This window comes from Polyodon spathula, chromosome 3, assembly GCF_017654505.1.
Source record: "Polyodon spathula isolate WHYD16114869_AA chromosome 3, ASM1765450v1, whole genome shotgun sequence".
Classification (NCBI taxonomy): Eukaryota; Metazoa; Chordata; class Actinopteri; order Acipenseriformes; family Polyodontidae; genus Polyodon; species Polyodon spathula.
In genome coordinates this window covers 74,699,184-74,721,798 of record NC_054536.1, presented here as the reverse complement: position 1 = coordinate 74,721,798, position 22,615 = coordinate 74,699,184, and the positions used below count along the sequence as shown (strand labels likewise).

At 34.8% G+C, this 22,615-nt stretch overlaps 2 protein-coding genes and 1 non-coding gene across 3 annotated transcripts; all 3 read left to right on the top strand.

Moving 5' to 3' along the window:
- Positions 1-241: 241 nt before the first annotated feature.
- Positions 242-7,493, top strand: LOC121313406 (60S ribosomal protein L7-like). The gene is made up of 7 exons (XM_041245912.1): positions 242-301; positions 1,916-2,018; positions 2,366-2,532; positions 2,807-2,944; positions 5,304-5,413; positions 5,604-5,816; positions 6,556-7,493. Exons 1-6 carry the CDS (start codon positions 288-290, stop codon positions 5,810-5,812), a joined length of 741 nt encoding a protein of 246 aa, XP_041101846.1. The 5' UTR covers positions 242-287; the 3' UTR covers positions 5,813-5,816; positions 6,556-7,493.
- On the top strand, positions 2,644-2,732 carry LOC121313723. The gene has a single exon (XR_005950033.1). It is a non-coding gene; the product is annotated as a small nucleolar SNORD12/SNORD106 (small nucleolar RNA).
- A 2,090-nt stretch (positions 7,494-9,583) lies between the features above and the next one.
- si:ch211-171b20.3 lies at positions 9,584-21,137 on the top strand. The gene is made up of 6 exons (XM_041242274.1): positions 9,584-9,816; positions 13,512-13,660; positions 15,618-15,738; positions 16,457-16,564; positions 17,836-17,885; positions 20,659-21,137. Exons 1-6 carry the CDS (start codon positions 9,584-9,586, stop codon positions 20,796-20,798), a joined length of 801 nt encoding a protein of 266 aa, XP_041098208.1. The 3' UTR covers positions 20,799-21,137.
- The last annotated feature ends 1,478 nt before the right edge of the window (positions 21,138-22,615 follow it).

Sequence of the window (22,615 nt, the reverse complement as noted above, 5' to 3'; positions counted from 1 at the left end):
GGGTTATTTTTAAAATGCATTAACATTTCATGAAAAAAAGAAAGCCACCGTTCTAGTCTTCTGATAACGTCTAAGTTAGTATGAGCGTACGTGTTGATTGACAATACGAATACTGTAATTGAGTTCATTTTCGTGTTAATTTGGTGTCCGGATAATTTACGCAAATATAAATTATTAAGAAAGTTGTTGGAAAATAATAATCAGGCAATTCAACAGACAGCTACAGTTGGACCCCTGCTTTAAGTGCACGGTACGCATGCGTATTGATCTCTTTTCCGTTGGTGGTAATGGCGGGTATAGAGTAAGTGCAGTTCTGTTCTCTATCGGGAATCCACTCGCATCCACCTAATAAATAAACAAATATCAAAATAAAACAACGAAATACATATATGTATACGCAGAGCACCTAACAAGTCTATATATTAATGCTGACTGACAAATAAGTAAGATTAAAGATACATATGAACCGGTTTGTGGGGGGAGGAAATAAATGTGTTATACCTGGGATGTGTATGAGGTTATGACAGCTGTCCGGGAAATAAAACGGTTTAAGAGCAACCAGTACAGGGGTATTATGCAATGTATGGTTTGTGTGTTGTTTTGTTTAAAAAAAGCCTGGTTTGTATTAAGCAATTTAAGGGTGTTGTCTGCGTTCGTGCTCCTGGTTGGGCCTGTTGACATACTGCCTGTGGGGTGTTTAAAATGAACGTACTCTCACTCCCTGTGTTTTCATTAGCACAGTGTATCTCTGAAGCGTTTCCTGAAGCATGGGACACACTTCAGCGGTTTCAAAAGTAAATTATGCTCCTGCCTATACAGCCAAACTGGCCTCAAATGATGGACTGGGGATCCACTGATGATGAGACGAAAGCGGAAGAATTTCAAACTAAATTATATGCCGTTTAGTAGTATGTCCACTATAGCAGTTAATTTAGTAAATCAAATATTGTGATTTACCGACCAGGAAAGAAACGGGAGCAATTGTACTGTGCAATATTATGTTTCCCATCATCTCAACACTACCTTGTCAATTACGAAATGTATGTATTGTTTTATTCTGTTTGGAGATTTCTTAGTTACATTTTAAATAATCTGCAATGAAATGTGTTAATTTAGTAAAGCGCCCCTACATTATGCTTTTAAAAAAAAATGCCTTATTTCTGAAAGCAATTTTTCCACTTAACTTTCTGTTCTTTACAGAATTAAATATCAATAACTGTACTGCACCAAATAATACCAGGCCAAAATGTTTTGAATTAATATAGATATTAATCACTCAAATCATGTTGATTTGTGAAGTTTTTATCCAGATGTGACGTATCATGAACCACCCATCTGATTGGTTAGAGCTAGAGTTGCAGCTGTGGGAAAATGTCAAAGCGATACTTTTCCGCTAAGGTGTTCTTTTCCTCATTGTAAGTTCAGTCTCAGAAATAAACGGCAAAATGCTGCAGCTTCCGCTCCGTCTGTCCCAGGCTTTGGCCTGAGGTTGAACAAGTCTGGATTGTTAAGGGATTGTTTGTGTTTAGAAGTCACTACCAGTATATATGTGTTCATATATATATAATATATATATATATATATATATATATATATATATATGTATATGTGCACTTTTGTGATTGTTGTATGATATCAAGTAAACTTGGTAAGTGCTTAATTAGACAGTTGTTCATTCTTCAAAAGTGAATATGTGTATTTTAAGACTTAAGTTTACACTTTAAAGCCAATACACCAATAGTCCCGTGTTGTTTGTTCACAATAAAATATGTATAAATCAGGTGATTGTTTTCTATTTATCCAACCCCTTTACCAAACAGCGGTACTAAGTCCTCAAGTTAGTAAACCTTCAGCTTATTAAAGTGACTTGCCTTTAGATCTTTGCTTTTTTGTATTTTTGTTTCCTCACCTTAAGAGGGAAGAAGGTACCTGCAGTGCCCGAAAGCCTTTTGAAAAGGCGAAAGGCCTTTGCGGCCATGAAGGCCAGGCGCATCAAGAAGATGCTTTCTGAAAAAAAGGTAAATGGTGATTAGACAGTTTAACCGGTAATTACATTTGTAAAATTCTGTAACATCGTTGTTTTTGGACTGATTATGAATTGTGGTATTGTCTAGATTCTACAGTGGATGAATAAAAAGTGCAGAGTACACTTGTAGTTTATACATTGAATGTCAGATAATTGTGATTTTATTTTTACTACAAATAACTTCTGTAGGATATCTAGAAAAATTGACTTTCGTGGTGTGCAAAATAAAATTTAGGCAGTTGACATGGTTTAATTTGTAAGAGATTTGTTGTGGAAATAGTGGTCTAAAAATGTTCTTGAATTAAAGTATGCCTTCTGTTTTGTAATTAATGATGGTAGGCCCGCAAATGTAGGCGATCACTGATCTACAGCAGAGCTGAGTTTTACCACAAGGAGTACAGACAGATGTACAGGCGTGAGATCCGCTTGTCCAGAATGGCCCGTAAAGTTGGAAACTACTATGTACCTGCTGAACCCAAGTTGGCCTTTGTGATCAGGATTAGGGGGTAAGCAATGTGCAGAAGGAACTACAGTCAAACTAGCAAGGAGTTTGGTTTAAAAGTACAGTAGTATCTTAAACATCTGTCTTGACTTGACGGTATTTTCAGTGTTCAAATACTATGGTTAATGATGTGTAAACTTTTTTCCCCATCTTATCGACAATGCTGATAACTGAAACTAAGCCAACAATGTCTGAAACCATAGTTCTAAAAATGCATACATGATTGTAGCAAGTTGTAGTGTTGATGTTTAATTGTACACATTTTCTCCCTTTCCCAGTATTAATGGCGTTAGCCCCAAGGTGCGCAAAGTGCTCCAGCTTCTCCGCCTCCGCCAGATCTTCAACGGTGTCTTTGTGAAGTTGAACAAGGCTTCCATCAACATGCTTAGGATTGCTGAGCCATACATTGCATGGGGGTGAGTTGTTTTCATAAGATGTTTTTTGAAAGTACTTCTCATTTAAGCTGATCTTTTTTAATGTTGGGGAATATATGGAGAAACCTGTCTATCTGTGCGTCATATGTTTTAAGTGTACATACATTGGAAGTAACAGATCTTGGTTTACTTTTTCAAGATAGCAGTTATACTTTCTTACATCTGTAGCATGGGATGTATGGGCCCCATTTTCGTACAGGGCTAGTTTTAATTGAAGTAGACACTCAACGCAGCTTACAACCAGTTCTAAAAATTAAGTTTTCAATAGGAACATTTGAAGTCGTAAGCCTGTGACTGTATAGTAAATTAGTATTTAAATGTACTCAGTAAGTACAAATACACCCACTGGCGAGGGTTGCACTTGAAATGTTTGAAAGACAAACAGTGGCTGAAATGGGTTGTCCTAAAAGAAGAGAACTTCACAGACGAAGAGCCGGACATTTTGGAAGACTAAATACAGAGTGATACATCTTTATTTGGGAAAAGGCCCAAGCAGAAAACATTGTAAAGCAAAATAGAGATGGCTTGGCAAACACTAGTTAACAGCTAATGTTGTGTCGAAAGCTTCAAGAAATATTGCAGAGGTCAAAAAAAAGCTATTACTATGTTAAAGCCCTTGCTTTAAGAAAAAAAAAACCTGAGGGGCACTGGAGGGGGGCCTCCCACAAACATACAATTAACCAGTGTTGAAGAACAGGTGTCCATAATTAGCAATCCACATTTGATGGGGCGAGATGGTGGCCATGATAATTTAGGACTCAGTGAAGCGGAATGTTTCACAGCCAGAAACGTCAGCAGGTTACATTGGCACTTTAGTTGAACCCCAGCTGGCAGCGTTGCTTGCAGCGGACATAGGAAAACGGTTAGTTTATTTGCCCTCTTAACCAAAGGAGCCATTATCTGGCTGATGCATTTAGACGTTTAAGACTGGCAGAAACCAGAAACATCCCCAGCTGGTATTTGGAATGAGACGGTTGTGTAAAAAGTTAAGGCAGTGGTAACCTTGCTATGCACTGGTATGGCACAGCTCCTGGCAGTAGCACTCTGTAGATGATCCTTTAACTCTGAATGCAGATCTGCCATAGCCTGTATTAATATTATTATTATTACAATTAATTAATTAATTAATTAATTAATTAATTCATCAATTAGTAGACACTTTTTTCCAAAGCGATTCACAGACTAGGGGGTGAACTAAGCATCAACTGCTGCTGCAGAGTCACATACAAAGTACAGATTGTGTCAATTGCATATGCTGTACTTAACATAAATGTTACCCTCGAACACATTTCGCACAAACTCGGCTATGGAGTGGGAGTTGGGGGGGGGGGGGGGGGTAAAACAAAACTTTTTTTACAGCTTATTCCAACAACGGCGACTCATTTAGAACTCAACCCACACCTGAGTCAGAGACGTAACACGTTGAGATTCGATCATTCTACTGATTGAAAATTGCAGGCAAACTGGGAGGTGGGTCAAAAAAAGCTGGAATGCCCTGAAACCCCTACAAAGTTCCGACAAACCCTTGCACCGATGCAAGACTAGTTTTTCAGTGCAACATTGATATTGAAAATCGGATGCAGCTGTCCTTGCACCTAAAAAACAATATTGTGCAAGCCCCACTGCGCCATCGCATCTTTTTTGAAAATGGGGCCCTATGTTGCTAACATCCATAACAGGACAGGATCCCACTGGTAACTCTGTGTAATGTAATGTACCTATAATTTGATAAAACATGGTAAAAACAAGGCACCTCAAAAGCCAAAAGTGGTCGAAAATCAGCATCTCTTCTGTTAATCTTAATACTAATGAAGAGTGAAACACATTTTTTGAGTAAACTGTTAACTCAATCTTGTCTTTGGAATGTGTCAACTGAAGTAAGTCGTCTGGTGTTCATGTACGACATGGAATTGTGCGGATTGGATAGGTATTTTTTAGTTAAATGTGTGTTTTTTATTTTTTCATTAGTATTCTAGTTTTGTACTTTCTGTATTAGCAAATGCTTTACGTTTGTATGTCACCCTGAAGCCATCAGTGTCTTTTAATACTGTGCATTACTTGAAGGTGGGATCTATTTATTAATAAGACAACATGTTCTTAATATTAGCTGCAGGGGTTCAGTCTGCCCGGGGAGGAATGGAGTTTTTCAAAACCATAAAATAATTTCTTCAAATTGTTTGGTGTCCCACTTATTATTTATGCAAGTTACTGTAATACTGCTTCACAACACAAAACTGATTTGTCTGAATTTCAACTGTAATGTATGTGTTTCTAATGGCTTTGGTAGGGGCTGCATGTAACTAACACTAATTTTTTTTTTTATATTATATAAATACCCCAGTTACCCCAATCTGAAGTCTGTACGCGAGCTGATCTACAAACGGGGTCACGGAAAGATCAACAAGCAGCGTATTGCTCTGGTTGATAACGACCTAATTGAGAAAAATCTTGGTATGTTTTTACTATTTTATATTTGTATTTAAGATCATTTGTATTGCTAAAGGGATACTGGTGTAAACTTTAATCACTGTGATTTACAACACTGAATTCTACACATTTCGGCAAACAGCTAGACGTCATCTGAAAGGTCTCGATCTGAAAAGGCTGGACAACAAGTTTTGATGTAAATTTTGTATTGCAGGCAATACTGGTATCATCTGTATTGAAGACCTGATCCATGAAATTTACACGGTTGGAAAGAACTTCAAGGCCGCAAACAACTTCTTGTGGCCCTTCAAACTGTCCACTCCACGTGGTGGAATGAATAAGAAAACCACACATTTTGTGGAAGGTGGTGATGCTGGCAACAGGGAAGACCAGATCAACAGGCTCATCAGGAGGATGAACTAGCAAGGTAAGGTTTGATACATTTTCATAATGAAGCAAAATCTATACATTAAGGTGCTGCAGTACTATTTCTTGTAAGAAAAATAACATGATATATAAAGATTATTTAGCAAAGTTCTCCCTTAGTGAAACATTCAGGGATATAGTTTTGAGTTAAATGTTTTTGACTTGATATTTAAAGATATTGGAAAAGTGCAACACTGCCTTAAAATGAACTGTTTTAAAGCTTTCTGATTTGTCAGTAAATTCCTGAAGGTTATTGGGCATAGAAAATGCCTTTACATGCACATTGCCTTTTTGGCTTTATTTTATGCATACATAATTAAATCCTGTTTATGCAGGAATGTTGCTGACATTCTTCACCATACGTAAGATTGGTATAACTTAACACTTGTGACTTTTTTAATGTTGTTTTTTTTTATTTAATTATTTTTGTTACTCATAAATGCTGTTGGGGAAACAAATTTACTTTTGACAGTTTCAGAGCTAAGACATGCTGTGTGACCAAAACTACCTTTTAAAAGTGTGAACTTTCAGATTTCAGTGTATGCAATGTACCATAGATGAACTACTATTCTAAAATTGGCAAATGCTCATTATTCAAACTCTTGTGTGTTTGGTTGGATTAGTCTCTTGTTCGGATATCCTCAAAACCTAAATTATTTAATTTGACCAGAGTATTAATAAGCAAAAGTTATTAACTATTTACATATGTTCTAACTTTTGTTTTTTGTTCTTTGTCGTAGATATTCCACAGAGGATCTATTATCACTGGTCTGTTGAAAAATAAACTGTTTTCAAAAAACGAAAAGTTGTCGTCTTTTTCCCCCTCTTTACAACCTTTTTCTTCACTAGACTGGTAAAACATTTTGGGGAAATAATTGAATCATTTTGTGATTTGTGTAATTGCCATGTTTGTCTCAAGGATCAAACCTCATCATGCTTGTGCTTTTTAAAATTAATTGGGTTAAATGCATGTTTTTCTTAGTGCTATATTGTGGTACGCGCCTTCATCCACTTACTGTGGTAGAGGTTAATTTTAATTGCCAGGCTTGATCTGGTAGTCTGTGAGGATGAATTTAACAGTTGCGTATCATTTGAAAAATCCTGGATTAAGTGTGACATTTATGTATTTGGCACAAAGCGGGATCAGTGACATAGTTGCAACATTGACATATCCAAAATGTGCATTATAAATGGCTGCATAGTTAATTATATTTAACAATGTGTTATTTTAACATGTGAATGACCCAAGAACACAATTCAGTATCATCAGCCAATCAGCTTCAAGCTATAGCGGGCATTAATATACATACTGTAGATGCCTGCTCGAACGTAATTTCATCACCTGTGAATAGCTTTTTCATTTTGATTTGCTTTATTGAAAGCTTAGTTCACATTATTGGACAGCAATTACTAAAAGACACAATTGGTCCAAATGTATTTTATTATTCACCAAAACCAACCAGTAAATCTTTTGCACCGACAAAAGCAACCACACCTGCACCCTCAACTGCAGAGTCGGCCAATCTCTGCCCGTCAGCTTGACTGGAGCTCAGACCGCATCTTTCAGAAACAACAAATCGAGGCGGGGACAATTCAGTAATATTGCTCCATTCAGATGTCTCACACTGTCCAGAAGAATTACAAGCAGCTTTGACAAGTAAAGTTATTTGTTTAATTAGTTTTTTCTCTAATGTATGATCTGTATGAATATTTTCCTAAAACTTGTCAGCGGAGTGGTACCTGACGAATCATTTTAAGTTCAAGGTAAGTCTAGGCTTTTAATATATCTATAAATTATATATATATTTATATAATATATTTATATTATATATTTATATTTATATATATATATTATATATATATATCTATATATATATATATATATATAGGATTATAATTGAAGGATTATATATATCAATAATGGTTATGGTGCTCTCTCGGTGGCTCTACAATGCGATAGTTGACCTCGACTCATTAGTGCTGTCACCTTCAGCTCCGGGTGCATAACCCTGCGGTCAAACCACATGATAGAGCTGCCTTTTTTTTTGTTTTGTTTTGTTTTGGCGAGTCAAGTCAGGTGCAAGTTAATGTTGACAACTGCAAATGGATTGGATTTTTTTAAATATATTTGAACAGGTGGATTTTAACAACTGATCCCTAACGTGATCTCAGAATTAGCAGGTGTCTGCTCATAGTGTAGGCAATGAAATGCAAGCAATTTACTGATTGGGGTTCCAAATATTGTTGCCCTACAATAAGGGAGTATGGTACAGTTTCAATAGTCAAAAGTCAAGGTTCACAACACACAGTATGCCACTGATTTCTGTTGAAGCTGATTTATAACATATTTGCACTTGTCAAACAGCTTGTAAGTAAAGGGCACACTGCAGTATTGTGTTCCTTCCATTTGGAACATTGTACACACTACAACCTATGCAAGTTTGTCATGCTGGGCCAGAAAGCTGATCTGACAGTGAAATGGTGTGATTGGTTGGCAGGTGCTTCAGAAGTCCAAGCTTCAGAAGATTTCCCACACAGTTGCACAGAAGAAATTAAGAACACGCCTATATAATCCGTATTCCTTCTGACAGTTGGGCCCTACGTCATATTGCAACTTGTTATGGCAGTTGGTTTTTTTGTCTTAAGTGTATGTGTGTGTGTGGGCTAACAATGTTTTTATATATTTCTATTTTTTTTTTTTTTTTAACGACATAACTAGCAGACCAGGTTGTTGCTGTGATTGTGTTACAGGCTACTGAAACATTTAGGGATGTGTACATTTCTCCCTTTTTAATTTGCTTTTGGTTGTTTTGCGTAGCGTCAGTACCACCTTGTGGCATAAAGTACAACTAATTTCTATTGGATTTTCTGAACAAGAATTTAAATGTATCGCTTGGTGGAACCAATGCTTGGACCTTCATTTTTAAAATGGTTTTGTTTAATGAATGCACCGGTTTTAAATCGGGGTTTTACATTATATTTTAATATATCTGTACAAATGATGCCTACCTACAGAGATTAACAAATTACATTTGAAGCATTATACTGGATTAAAATTTGAGTAAAACAAAACATTGCTGTACAAAACGAAACGCTCGAATGATCAATTTAAAAAAGCAAATAGTGCCTACCAAAATTAGCTTGTCATTTCGCCTAAACAGCATTATTATGAGGTCAATTGTAAGACAATCAAGGGCTTAAAATAGTCACCTAAGTAAAAAGATAAACGATGACCTGGGGCACAGTTCGTTATCGTCGCTGTTCAACAACACACTAATCACAAGATGAAAGTATTCGCTCTTCATCATGCTTATTTCTTAGTTTTTTGGTTTAGAAGTTAAATCTAATTAACAGAAAGTCAATTTACTTATAAACCGATGTCCGGTAAATATATTGTATGCCAATCCACAACCAAATGATGACACAGAGTGGTGTTTTCAATTTTTTATCGCTCGCTTACCGGCGAATAATGCATTGGCTGTTGCTTAGCGACTGAGCAGTGTGGTCCTCCCACACAGTGGTGAGTTTAGTCTGACAGGTGCTTTAGACGAAATGTCAATATGTAAATATCGACACAGAAAACAAACCAACGTGTACAAACAACAGCGTATGGCAACGCAGGGCTGGCAACAGCACATTAACGCAAATTCTTATAGATGAGACATTATTTTAGTTGACGAAGTTTGTAGTTAACGCCGATTTTTAATACTTGAGTGCAAACGAAACACATTTTTCAGTGCTGTTATCATAGCTTGTGTTTTATTGGTGATGTATAATGGCGACGCCGAAGTTGATCACCCTATCAACAACAAGCGACACTCGCCGTGTCCCATCCAACTGGGAACTGTTGGGGTGTTTGGGGGGTCTAGGGCAACAGATTCACCAGCTAAATCAGAATCTGGGTGTAGGCAATTGTCCAGGAGGATTGGTAGTATTACCAAAGCCAAACAGCCTGACGATGACGAGGAGAAAAAACATCCCGACTCTGCGTCTTCAAGACAGTAAGTTTAGGAGAAGCGATATTGTTTTAAAACTATATATATATATATATTTATATTTTTATTATTATATAACGTACATTTATTTTTTAAAGATTGATATAATATTATTATCTATACGGTTTATATTTTATTATAATTATTTCCATCTATATAAATTACCTGTTGTTACACATTATATTAATATATTATTATATTAAAGTATATATACTAATAGAGAACTATTATTAGATTATTGTAGTAATTTTTTATTATGTAGGAGATATTATATGTTATATTATATTAGAATATAGTGATTATGTAGTAATATTATATATTATGAGTAGATTTTGATAATAATAGTATATCATATTATATATTATTATTATGAATAGTATTATTAGTATATATAATGAATTTTATATTATGTATTAATATATAATATTATTTATTAATAAATATTATTCTAAAGAGATTCTAGATTAGGGTAATAGATGCGAGTACTGGATATTTTTATATATATATAGATATATTTAATTATTATTAATTATTATAATATTTATTGATATGATATTATAGTTTATAGTTTTGATTTATATATAGATATATAAGTCAGTGTATTATTATATATAATATTGATAGTAGTTGAATTATTTTATTATATTTTTATTATAGTATTATATAATGATAGTCTATAGGAGATTATTAAGTAGTTAGGCTAATTTATAATATATTTATTAATATGTATATGATATAGTATATATATATGATAACTTATTATAGTAAATATAGTGAATATGAATAATTAATATGTTATATATATAATTTAGAATAATCTTATGATATTAAAATTGTGATTTAAAATATATTGAAATAGATTATTTATAGATAGTAGTAGATATATTTAATGTATGATCAAATTATAATTATTAATCTATATGCTATAATATAAGAGATAAATTATTTATGATATATATATTAACTGAATTGATTATGTTGATATTATAAGATAATAGTTATATTATTATATAAATATTTAGAGTACTGATTTATATATTTAGAGTTAATGAAATAAGTTTTCTATTATATTATTTAGATCGTTATATTATATATATATCTATTAATATGATTAATTGTTATTATTAATTAATATTATATTAAACTATATTAGTATATGAATGACTTATAGTAGATATTAGGTACTGTGCACATCTTATAATATAGACTATATTTATATAGTATATTTATAATTTATATCAATATCTATTAGAATATTAATATTTATGAGTTTAATAATTATTTATATAATATGATGATTTGATTGTATTTATTTTGTATTTTATATTATTTATTAATTAAGATTATTTATTTGTATTATGAAGTGTATATGTTAATGGTATTGATATATTTTTTGCAGATTTTTGCAGATATATATATAGAGAGTTATAGCTATATATCACGATGTAGATTTATTCATGAGAGAGTTAGAGGCGTGAGTTGGTATTAATTAAGGTATATTATAGATTCGTACGTAATTATGATAGAGTAATTTAGATTTTTGGATATTGTAGAGTAGATAAATATAGGGTAGTATTATTAATAGATCCTTATTATGATATTTAGAGTTTTATAGATTTGTATTTGATATGATAGATATTACATATGAATATTCTATATATATATATATATATATATATATATATATATATAGAACAGCGGCGAAGAAGAATATTAAGTTGAATTATTGTTTTGTGTTCTCCTGTTTGTCAAGCATTACAATAAATATATAATAAATATAATATATATCATATATATAATAATATATATATTATAGATATATATTATATATATATATATATATATATTATATATAGTTACTATGTACTGTGTTCTCTTTCAGAATCCCTTTCAAAAGACAGGGAATATCCTAAAACAAACTGTGTTTCTGTCCCTTATAGAAGGGTATCTTCCCAAAGTTGATAGAGAAAACAGCAAATTTTGTCAAAAACCAACTACTACACCACCATATAAAAATGAGTCTTGTTTTTGAATTTGTATTTCCTGTCTGTTGTCAGGAACATGATCTGTTGCTCCTGATGAGACCCAGTTGTACAGTCATATTGCTAACATTAAGCATACTTGGTCCACATACAAGGTGGACACTTCATTGCTTCCAGTATAGGCAACATTTATTCTTAATAATAACCAAAAATTGCACTAACTCATCCCTAAGCTATATAATCATTGCTCTGGTTATTAACTTTGTTAGGGTCAGTAAACTGTTCTGTTTTCTTTTCTGCTTTTCTGATTTTGTTTCAACTTTTTTCACAATGATTTGATTTTGTCTTTGTACCAGATGGCACTGCAAAGAGATCAAATACACAGAAGTGAGAGCAGCAAAAATCTCCATAGGCCTAAAGCTTATTGAGCTGAACCGAAAAATAATCTCTAATAAACCATGAACTAATTACATGACTGTGGCAGAGCAGTGCTCTGCCCTGTGTAGATTGGCAGGGATGGGGTTAAATTCCCTTACCTGCCTGGTTTTATTGTGCTCAGGTGGTTGGGGATTGATTGGAGTAATTAACGATTAATCAGCAACCAGCAACCTGACATAAAAGGAGGCCTCAGCTTCTCATTAGGAAGCTGAGGAAGCTAGCTGATGTTTGGGTTTTTTTTTTTTTTTTTTTTTTTTTTTTTTTTTTTTTTTTTCTTTCCTTTCCTTCCTTCCTCCTCCCTTTCCTTTCCTTTCCTTCCCTTCCCTTCTCTGGTCCAGTGACAGCATTGCTCAGCCTGGAAACTTATTTTGTAAGTTTTTGCTTTGTGTTTTGTAATTTATGTTTGAGTACCTTTGTTTTGGCCCTTGTGCCCTATTATTTTGTGTTTATTTGTTAATAAAAGTATTATTTTTGAACTGAAGTCTGTCTCTGGCCTCTATCCACTTGCCAGCCTTTCACAGTGACCCAAGCCATAATTAAGTTGAAATATGTAATTTTTGTGTGGTTTATTTATGATTTAATATAGCAGAGTTCAGTAAACTACTCACTAGTGAGATTAACTATACGTTAATAAGTAACATGTAAAATAGTGCATTTTCCATTTTGGAAAGCTACTACAGCTAATACAAGAATATTGTAGCACTTAATAAATAAATAAAAATAATTATTGATTCATTAATTAGTTTTGAATAATAAATAAAAAAGCGAGGCTGACAATAAAATTAAAACACACAAACATTATTTAAAATATCAAAGCGGACCTTAAATTGCATGTTGAATGTAGGTGTTTAAATCTATTTCCCAACCAGCTGATTTGCATGATTACCTCCTGAAAAAGTCAAAATGTAGTTCAATGGCTGAATACAGTACATACCTGCTTCTAATCACCTCCACCCACTGTTTGGAAACTAAATCAGTTCCTCTTTTATACATCTCTTCAATGATGTTAAGTAGCTCTTATCTCTTGATTCTTTAGTTAAATCTGTTGGAGTGTAGTGCTAGTAAGACTGGACTGCAAGGTGACCCTCACATTGAGTGTGGTGCATAGCTACGGTTTACTTGGAATTACATTTTTTAGTTGGAAGAAGAGAAAATAAGACGGTTCTTCGTGGGTAACGCATAAGTGATAAATTGTGATCTTTATCATGTTATGTACTGCATTCTGTTATAAACTGCTTACCTCCCTGAGAATCTATTAAATATTCCCTTTCCAAACTACAGATCTGCTTTTTCCTCTCTGGTACCAAAAGAGGACCAGAAACGGACAACGTTGGATTCTGACCACAAGTACTTGAACGAGGATTTTCCTGAAAGGCATTTCCTGTTTCAGAAGTGGAATGGCGTGCCTGGCCCTCAGTGTGAAAACAAAGGTATTTGTCATAAGTACTGAGTGATGATAATCCCCTTGCTATTGGTCATTTTACTCATTTAATGGATGCAATATTTATTTCACCAGGTAACTCTTTGAGATGCAGTATCTTGTTTCCAGGTACTGACCTCATGGTAAATAGGAAACATTGAAGAGATAACAATTAATCTTCCATAGAGGATGCTGTTGACATGGCAAAGGAGTCAATACTGTTTTAAAAGGCAAAAGCCACACTAGTAAATGTAACCAAATCTAGACTATTATTTTATTATTTTTTTTAATTGCACAAGATTCTCATTAGGTACTTAAGTATCCTGTAACCCGGGTCCGTTTTCTGAAAATGTGTAATTGCACACACTACCATAGCATGTAGTACACATAACCAAGTAAGTCTCTTATATATTAATATATGTATTTATTAAAAAAAAAAAAATACAGTTGACCTTTTGTTCCAGATGCTGTTTTCTTCTGTATAGTTAGGCATACATTTCAATACAAATGTATTTCCTTGTTTCATATGTAAAATACACTACCCTTCTCATTGGCTGTGTTTATGAGTTTTGGCACCCATAATGGAGCGTTCTTCTAGAATTGTATTGTCATTATACCATAATTACTCTACTTTTCTGTACATTGGAAATGAATGTTCCAAGCATGAAGTGTCTGGAGGGGGTAAATCAGTGCCAGTTTGCTCAGTTAACATTGTACTTTGCTTCAAACTGTATGAAATTCCAGGAACAATGAAAGATAACACCGTGTAACAATATATATATATATATATATATATATATATATATATATATATATATATATATATATATATATATATATATATATATATATATTTTGTTCCTGGGTAGTAAGTGTTATTTCCTAATTGCTTATGCCTCAAAAGTATAGAAAATGGCTATTATTCCCCACAAACTTTGCTTTTGTGACCAGGACAGTGATATTTCAAAATATCACTATTTCCAATGAGAAAACGGGCGAATTTGTGTCTTTTCGTTCACATAAAGTCAGAAAAAAAACAACATATGAATCCAAATTAACATGTATTTATACTAAAGTAATACAAAAATGACTACAAAAGATTTAGAAATGAGTAGTTTTTCGAGATTTACGATTATACTGTAAATTTATATATATAATTATATATATATTATTATATATATATATATATATTAATCACTACCCGTGGTTAATAGTATAAAACTATACTATAGTGAGGAAAGAGGTATAACGCTATCGTATTAAATAAAAAAGACCCTTTTTAAGTGTATTTGCTAACGTATAACGATTTGTTTATGAAACACAATAATTATAACCGTTGTTTGCTATTAATATACAACAAACCCTATGCATACCAATCATGGTCCGTCTCGTAGGTAAACGCCACACACTAAAGTGTAATTTAACTATTTTGTTACATTGATTGTCGTTTTGCATGCTGCATTATTTAGAGATATGCGCATGGGTCAGAGGTTCATTGCATTTTGTCCGTGTCTTTCAGTTTTAGTTTTCTTGTTCAGCTACAGAAAATCGCAAGTAAACCTTGTGTTATTACTTGATGAAAACGTGTCGATGGCCACTGTTTACTATGAAGAAATGGCAATGGCAAGGAATGAAAAAAATCAATAAATAAAATGTGGCGTCAACGTTTATCTTGAACTGCTATTTGGCATCCTTTGTTTTGTAGTTTATTCACATAGGTAAAGTAAGGCCTACACAACGTACTCGTGACTCCTGGGATATTTTTCTGTAACGTGTTACATATTGTAACATCTTGCTGTAAAATACAGGCACACATACATTTTTTTTTTTTTCAATTAGTATTTTATTTTTGTAAGAATTCTCTGTTTAATAAAAAGATGCATTTTAATATCAAATTGTGGTTCCAGTGCTGATTTGAGTGCTGTAACTACTTTTGCCTCCAAAAGCATTTTATTTATTCTTTGTAGCTTTGTCCTTGGATATGAGATTATTAAAAAAAAACTCTGTAACTCGGGATCCCAGACGTATTCAAAGACTTCCGTTACACAAAGAACTCTTTCAAGGTGTGTCTAAACCATTTGCTTTTGGGTAAGTACCTTTATACTTGAATATTCATATTTAATAATAATACATACTATATAGATTTTTTTTTTAATGTTCTACGTGACACTTTCACAGACTTTTCTGTATGGCAGAAGATAACAATACATTTTTATGGGTACAGTATGAAAACCCAGTTTTATTGAACAATAGTAGAATAGATTATCCATATATCCAAATTCTACTAGGAGGCAGAACTGTAAAATGGTAGTAATTTGAATTTGCACATTTGGTCACTAAATGATAAACCCGTTTAGAGAAATCTTAAAGAGAATAAGGGTTAGGGTTAGACATATTGCCTTTAGTGTGCTGGTGGTGCAGTGATACATGAAGACAAGATTGTTATGCAGTATACAGAGAATGACAATAGTCCCCTGCAGTGATCCTATCAGACACTTCACACAAGCAACTTTTTGGATTTTATGCTAATAGTATGCAAGAACATTGAATTTAAAGCTTTGGTTTTCACTTCTTTAATGTTTGCATATCTGTTTAAATGATTTAAATGACAGAAGGTATTTAGAAGTCTACATAACTAGTGCTACCTCTTTCATTGTTCAAATAGTAATGTAGGTAAAGTATGTTATCTATTTAAAACAATCCCATTGTCCTTGATGAATGTTTAGCTTAGATAATACTGTAATGATGTAATGTAGTCACAGTGTAGTAAAAAACAAAAATATATGTATATATATATATATTTTAGTTCTTATGAAGGATTTCACCTGACTTCTGAGCCAGCAGTTTTCTTACCACCTTGTACCACAGCAATTAGTGAAAAACAGCACTTGACTGTGGATGAACACAAAAACAGGTAGGCCTACATGATTTAGATTTGAATCCAGTTACCATTGTTAATTGGTTTGAAAATTTACATTTAGCAGTGTTTTAAAGTCCATTGATTGTTTAGCAGTCAATGTAATTGTTTTAAATATATTTGTCTAATTTTGTACTAATTTATATGTTACAGTAAGTGACAGAATCTGGCCAATCTTAAGTTTTACTGGTAAATGTTAACATTTACCAAATAAGGTGGTTAATATCAGAAATTATGAAGAAATAGATTGCTTTTTGGACATTTACATGTTAATCTTACGATTTACCGAAGCTTATTGGTAAATGCAGGTATATCATCGAAGAATTATTCCTGCATATCAATTGTCAATTAATAAAATAATCATTAATGTCAAAGACTGTATTTCTGCATACACATTTTCCATTAACAAAGTACTTATTAATGAGCTTACAGTAATGCACCATTGAGCAATATAAACTACTTCGACATGGTCCTGAACAATATTGTGATCCACTTATATAGCACAACCAACATTCTGGTAAATTTCTGTATAAAACAATTCACAGTGGTGTTGAAGGATATTGTATTCCAAATAGAAGTAGTTTGATGAAAAATAACACTCTGTTCAATAAAATACAAACTAAATAATTTAGGACCTTAGTTTTTTCAAAAAACAGTCACTCTGGTTATGACACAAAACACCACAAAGACAGGCAGTGAATAGATATATTTACTTATTGCAGCATGGTAGACTCTTGTGGCACTTGACGTTACACAAGACTCCTGAAGCCTTACAAAAGCACTTTTTGTTGGAACACTTTTTATTGCACATACATCGTTTGAACCCTTGCCCACCAGAAAGAGACTGCTTAGAAACAATTTCCCTGTCATGTTGGCAACTACATTGATGTGCGAAAGTGATTAGAAAGACAGTCGGTCATTAGCCAAAGACACTTGGTTATTCTTGAGATTTATTATTAAATGTCCGAAGTAAAAAGTTATCATGTTTATTTCGGACATTTACTGATTTACTAAGTAAATGTTGACACTTACCAGTAAATCTTAAGATTTGCCAATATTCTGACTTTTACCATAACATATATACCGTTAAGTTCACAAGTGTGTATGTTTGATTTCAGCTATAAAAGTTGTAATAAATCTCGGAACTATGCCTATGATACTGATTTATTTGCTGATGTATAGAACTGTAAATTGAACAGGCTTTGTAAAATGACCAATAGACCATTCATCAATATTCTTTTTATCTAATGATTATTTCTCATTATTAGATCAAGCAATAGAACATCCAGTTTATACTCAATTCCTGGTAACCAAAAATGTAAGTAAACGTGTTTCAAACCTTGTACTACAGTATTTAAAAAATATATATTACTAGAGTTAATGATTATTCTGAGAAAGTATCACTTCCATGTAGTACATGCTGAGTTCCTGAATAAAGGTGCTGCCTATGATCATTTAAATATACAGATTATTACGGATGCAACAATATTGAAAATGTTAGGTTATTATCATAACCCTGTGTCCCTGAAATAGAAATGTAAACATTTACCTCCTAAAGACCCATAAAATTGAATATTCTATACTAAATATAGTATAGTATATAGCCTGCCCCAGAGGGTAAAAAGGACTGTGCGCACATATCTCGGCGTAGTTTTATCTTCAAGCCTGCTGCAATCCTGGATGCAGTGACCTTGAAGGTTAATGGTTACAGTTCAATTTCAGGGAACCAGGGTTATGATAATAACCTAATGTTCCCTTTCAAATATGAAATGTAATCATTACCTCATGGGTAAGTGTACCAAAGCTGTCGCAAGGGAAATATTGCAGAACAACTAGAATGCTACAAGGCTAAGCCAAGAGGCTGCGTTACCATTATGGAACCCCAGTAACAAGTAGCTAAGGATAAAAAATTGAGGGACAAACTGTTGTAAAGGTTGACTCAGAAGCCGCCTTTAACACTCTAGTTCCAAAGCCAGGGTTTTGAGTATCCATAACATTTAGTCTGTAGATCTAGTGAAAGTATGGGGAGTAGCCCACACCGTGCAGCCGTGGTCACGACCTCCCTTCTGTTAACACCACCTAGCGCTATGCTGAGCGTAGATGGGCTGGCTGTTTCCACCAATAGAGTGCCTTTTAGATAGTGATGAGACACTGTAAACAGGTGGTCGTGATTCAACGTGGGCTAAAAAAACCTGCTGTTGAACCAGGCCTGCAGAGGGCACATGTGCAGGAGACCCAGAGGAAGAGTCTGGGAAGCTGCTGCCTTCAAACCAAGAGGTTTCTGGAACGTTAATAATATGAGCACTCCGTTGAGCTGAAATAGATCTGAACAGTCAGCCATTCTTTGCACTCTGCCATCCGACAAAGTGGACAGTATGGACTTGGAGTCCAAGCATACTCATAGTAGGTGTGAGCTGACTCTCCACATGATTCACTGTAAGGCCCAACCGTTGAAGGTGGACGGTGACCAGTTCCGCATGGGCCTCTGCCTGTGCTGGAGACTGGGCACAAATGAGCCCGTCATCCAGATAATTGAACACTCTGATTGAGGATGGACTGCCTTGTCCCACTTTCTGTAGGTCACGGCACTTGCAAGACTGCAGTGGCCCTCTTGATCAGAGGTAGAAGCTGTGCCGACAGGGGATGTGCTGTCTGACTGCATGTCCTCAGATGGGAACGCCAGCTCCTGTTTGCCCACCTCGGAGGCGGCAATGGAGAGCACGTCATCCTGCTGCCAATCTGCGCTCTTAGCCCCATGGGGCCCCCCAAGGACAGGCGGGGCAGTCAGAGCCGAATGTTCACGCAGTAACTCTGCTAGTCCATTCCTTGGTGGGAAACAGCTGCCCTGAGTCTGCCAATCGCTTGGAAAAGTGACACTTCATCTCCTTTCTTGGGTGAGGTAAAGGAGAGTCAGGGGAGAATAAGGAAGACCGTGAAGACAGCTTTCTGCGTGGGCTACTTTCTGGGCTACTTTCGTCCGATCTCCCTTGGCACAGAGCCCTGGGGTTAGGACGCAGCCACCTCTCTACCAGAGGGTGATGGGGAAGAGCACTGTGCAGGTGTAAGGGACACAGCGCTCTGCACAACACTGTAGTTAACTGGGTCAGGTCAGTATGGTACGGTACGGTACCGGGTTGGGAACACAGCGGGTCGGTGACCTCGGAACAAGTACGGTGCAGGTCTACTGGTTCACAGTTACCGCAGGTAGCGCTGACAGGGATGCTTACCTGTACAAGCTACTGTCAAAACCACACAGTCAGTACCCACACAAGACTTAGGGAAACCTGCTAGCTAGAAATACTAACAGCCCAAAATGGCAGTGAGATACTGTGCAATGAGACTGCAAGCAATCACAGTCTGAAGCGCGTATCTTGGTCCAGCGCAGCACTGCTGAACCCAGCACCTGTGCATATGTTTCTGTAAAAAAAAATAAAAATAATAAATAACACAGAAAATACTGCAAGAGAAAAACATTTCTTCACAGAAAACAGTAATAACACAATTACAGTTCAGAAAATAAACGTCTTGTAACTTAAAACAGGAATTTTAATTGAACCCCAGCTGGTGCTAAGCAGCCTGGGAGGAGTCAGCAGAGTTAAGTTGCTTGATCCTTGGGAAGGAGCGACTCAAGCAGCTGGCTTCACACAGGACACAAGGCACCTGCGGGACATAACAAGCAAAGGTTGGTTGTGCACAATATATGCGTAATTAATAATAAAAATATTACAGCAAATAACATTTCTTAAATTACGTAAAACATAATAATTAGTGAAAATTATACAGTCATAAGCAACGTACTTATCTGGTACCAGGCTCCTCCTGTCACGTCAGGTCTTGAAAATAAAAATTGCACTAAGCTCTGTGTGCGCAGTCCTTTTATACCGTGAAAGCTGCATCACAGGCTCACTTGAGCAGCTTTGGTATAGAATATTCAGATCCCGGGGTCTTTAGGAGGTAAACACCGTTGCGGTAATGGTTACATTTTGTACTTGAAAGGGTACCAGTACAAATGCTAATTTATTATATTGATGATAAAGTAGAGAGTAATATGATATATAATGGAATCTATTTTGGTTAACGTCCCCTTATAGCTTGTGCCTACGCTGATCCTGTCAGTGGAGCTTCGAGTCCTTTCATTCAGAGGCTGTCAGAAATACTTTCACTAGAATCTGACACTGTGCGACAGGAGAAGATGAAGAAGCTGAAGAAGAACAAGAAACAGGAGTCATAAACATGCTGTATAAAACAGGCTCCACAGATTCTACAGCAATCATAACTATTACTTTGTTTTGCCAAAATATGCACTGGTGTTGATTAATATTCTACAGCTTTCCATATCAGTGTTCATTAAAGAAGTATGTTTAATGTACTTTATAAAATGACAGTTCAAATCTTAAACTATGGGACTAAGATGCTGTTCTGTTAATTAAGTTGGTCTCTCTCAATCTTCCCTGAGAGCATTCCTGTTGAACTACTTCAAAGACATAGATATTGGTAACAGGGTTGTAAATATTTGAATTGGGGAATAGTTTAGATTATCTGCTGTGCTGACCTGCCAGTCTGGTCTAAACAAACAAAGCTGATTCTTATCTGTTTATTAAGAATGTCTGTCTGAAATACAGTATACAATTTTCTTCCTATAAATGGTTATGAAGTGTGACACCTGGTGGATACGAGGTGCCATGAGTTTCTCACTTAAAATGAATTGTTACCATGAAACATGGAACATTTAACAATATAAATTACTAATTTCATTATTCTAAAAGTTAATCGACAAACAAACATTTATGGTATAATATTGACTTGTTCTACAATCTTAGGGTTTTTGATTTACTAAAACTATGAGAGTGAAACATAACAAATACATAACAACTTGACTGAAATTGGTTTTAGAATCATTTTAATAACTAATCTTGCAGATTCCAGTTTAGTATAATTAAAGTTAGAACAAAATGAAGTTTTGTTGTATAAATGTTACTGTTCTCTCTCTCTCTCTCTCTCTCTCTCTCTCTCTCTCTCTCTCTCCATGGAGAAGTGTTAATGACACATTGCTTGTGTAAAAGGAAGTGTCATTCAAATTCTGTAAGCCAGTGAAAGGACTGATATCGGTCAGGGATTAGCTTCAAGTTTTACCCAGAAGTAATTACATCACCAAAATAAACTCCTCTTTGGGAGCTATATTTAAAGCAAAACAAGCATCAACTTGCTCTTTTGGGCTTTTGGATCTAGGCTGTCATCTCTCCATGAAGTAACCACTGAGCCTTCACTTAAATTGGGGATCCATTCAAGCGTTGTAACTATCTTTGTCCTGAAGAAGACCTCTTGCCTCATCCTGCAACTCTACATGTTATGAAGAAGAGCAACTGCATACTAACTTTGTTTTTCAACAACGTCCACATCTCCGTAATATTCTTGTGTTTCAAAGGCTTAAGATTCTTGAAAATTCTATTTGTATAGGAAATATCTACATGCAAACAAGAAGTAAAAACGTTTAATACAGTGTAACACTTTGCTAAGATTAAAAAGACAAACAATTTCACTTTGATGAACAATTGAAACAAGATGAGACTAAACTGCTGGTATTGTGGGTATTTGAAACCAAAACTACGAACATCAGAACCATTTAACACTAGAACTACCGGAGCTGCCATTTTGACCACTATATTAAAATGCGTATAAAACTATTGCAGCATTGCATGCAACGAAACTGTTCTGTGTTATTGTTTGTTTTCCTTCATGATTATGTTTGGAACACTGTTTTTCCAGCCTGCTTGGTACACGTGAGGGACTCCTGTTAATGCACAAGACTCTGGGGTGGTGTTGGAAGAGCCAACTTTTGGGGTGCAGTGGAGAATAATACAATGCCTGAGATTTGTTTGTTTGACGGTTTTATTTTATACAAGTGTTTTCTGTTTACCAGTTTGTACCTGAGTTTGACTCTGTTGCTTAATCAATGGTAATTTTCGTCTCCAGCCTTGCAAAAGCTGGTTTGCTACACTATTACTCTGTAACTGTTTTTTTCAGTATAATTGTGTACAACATAACTAC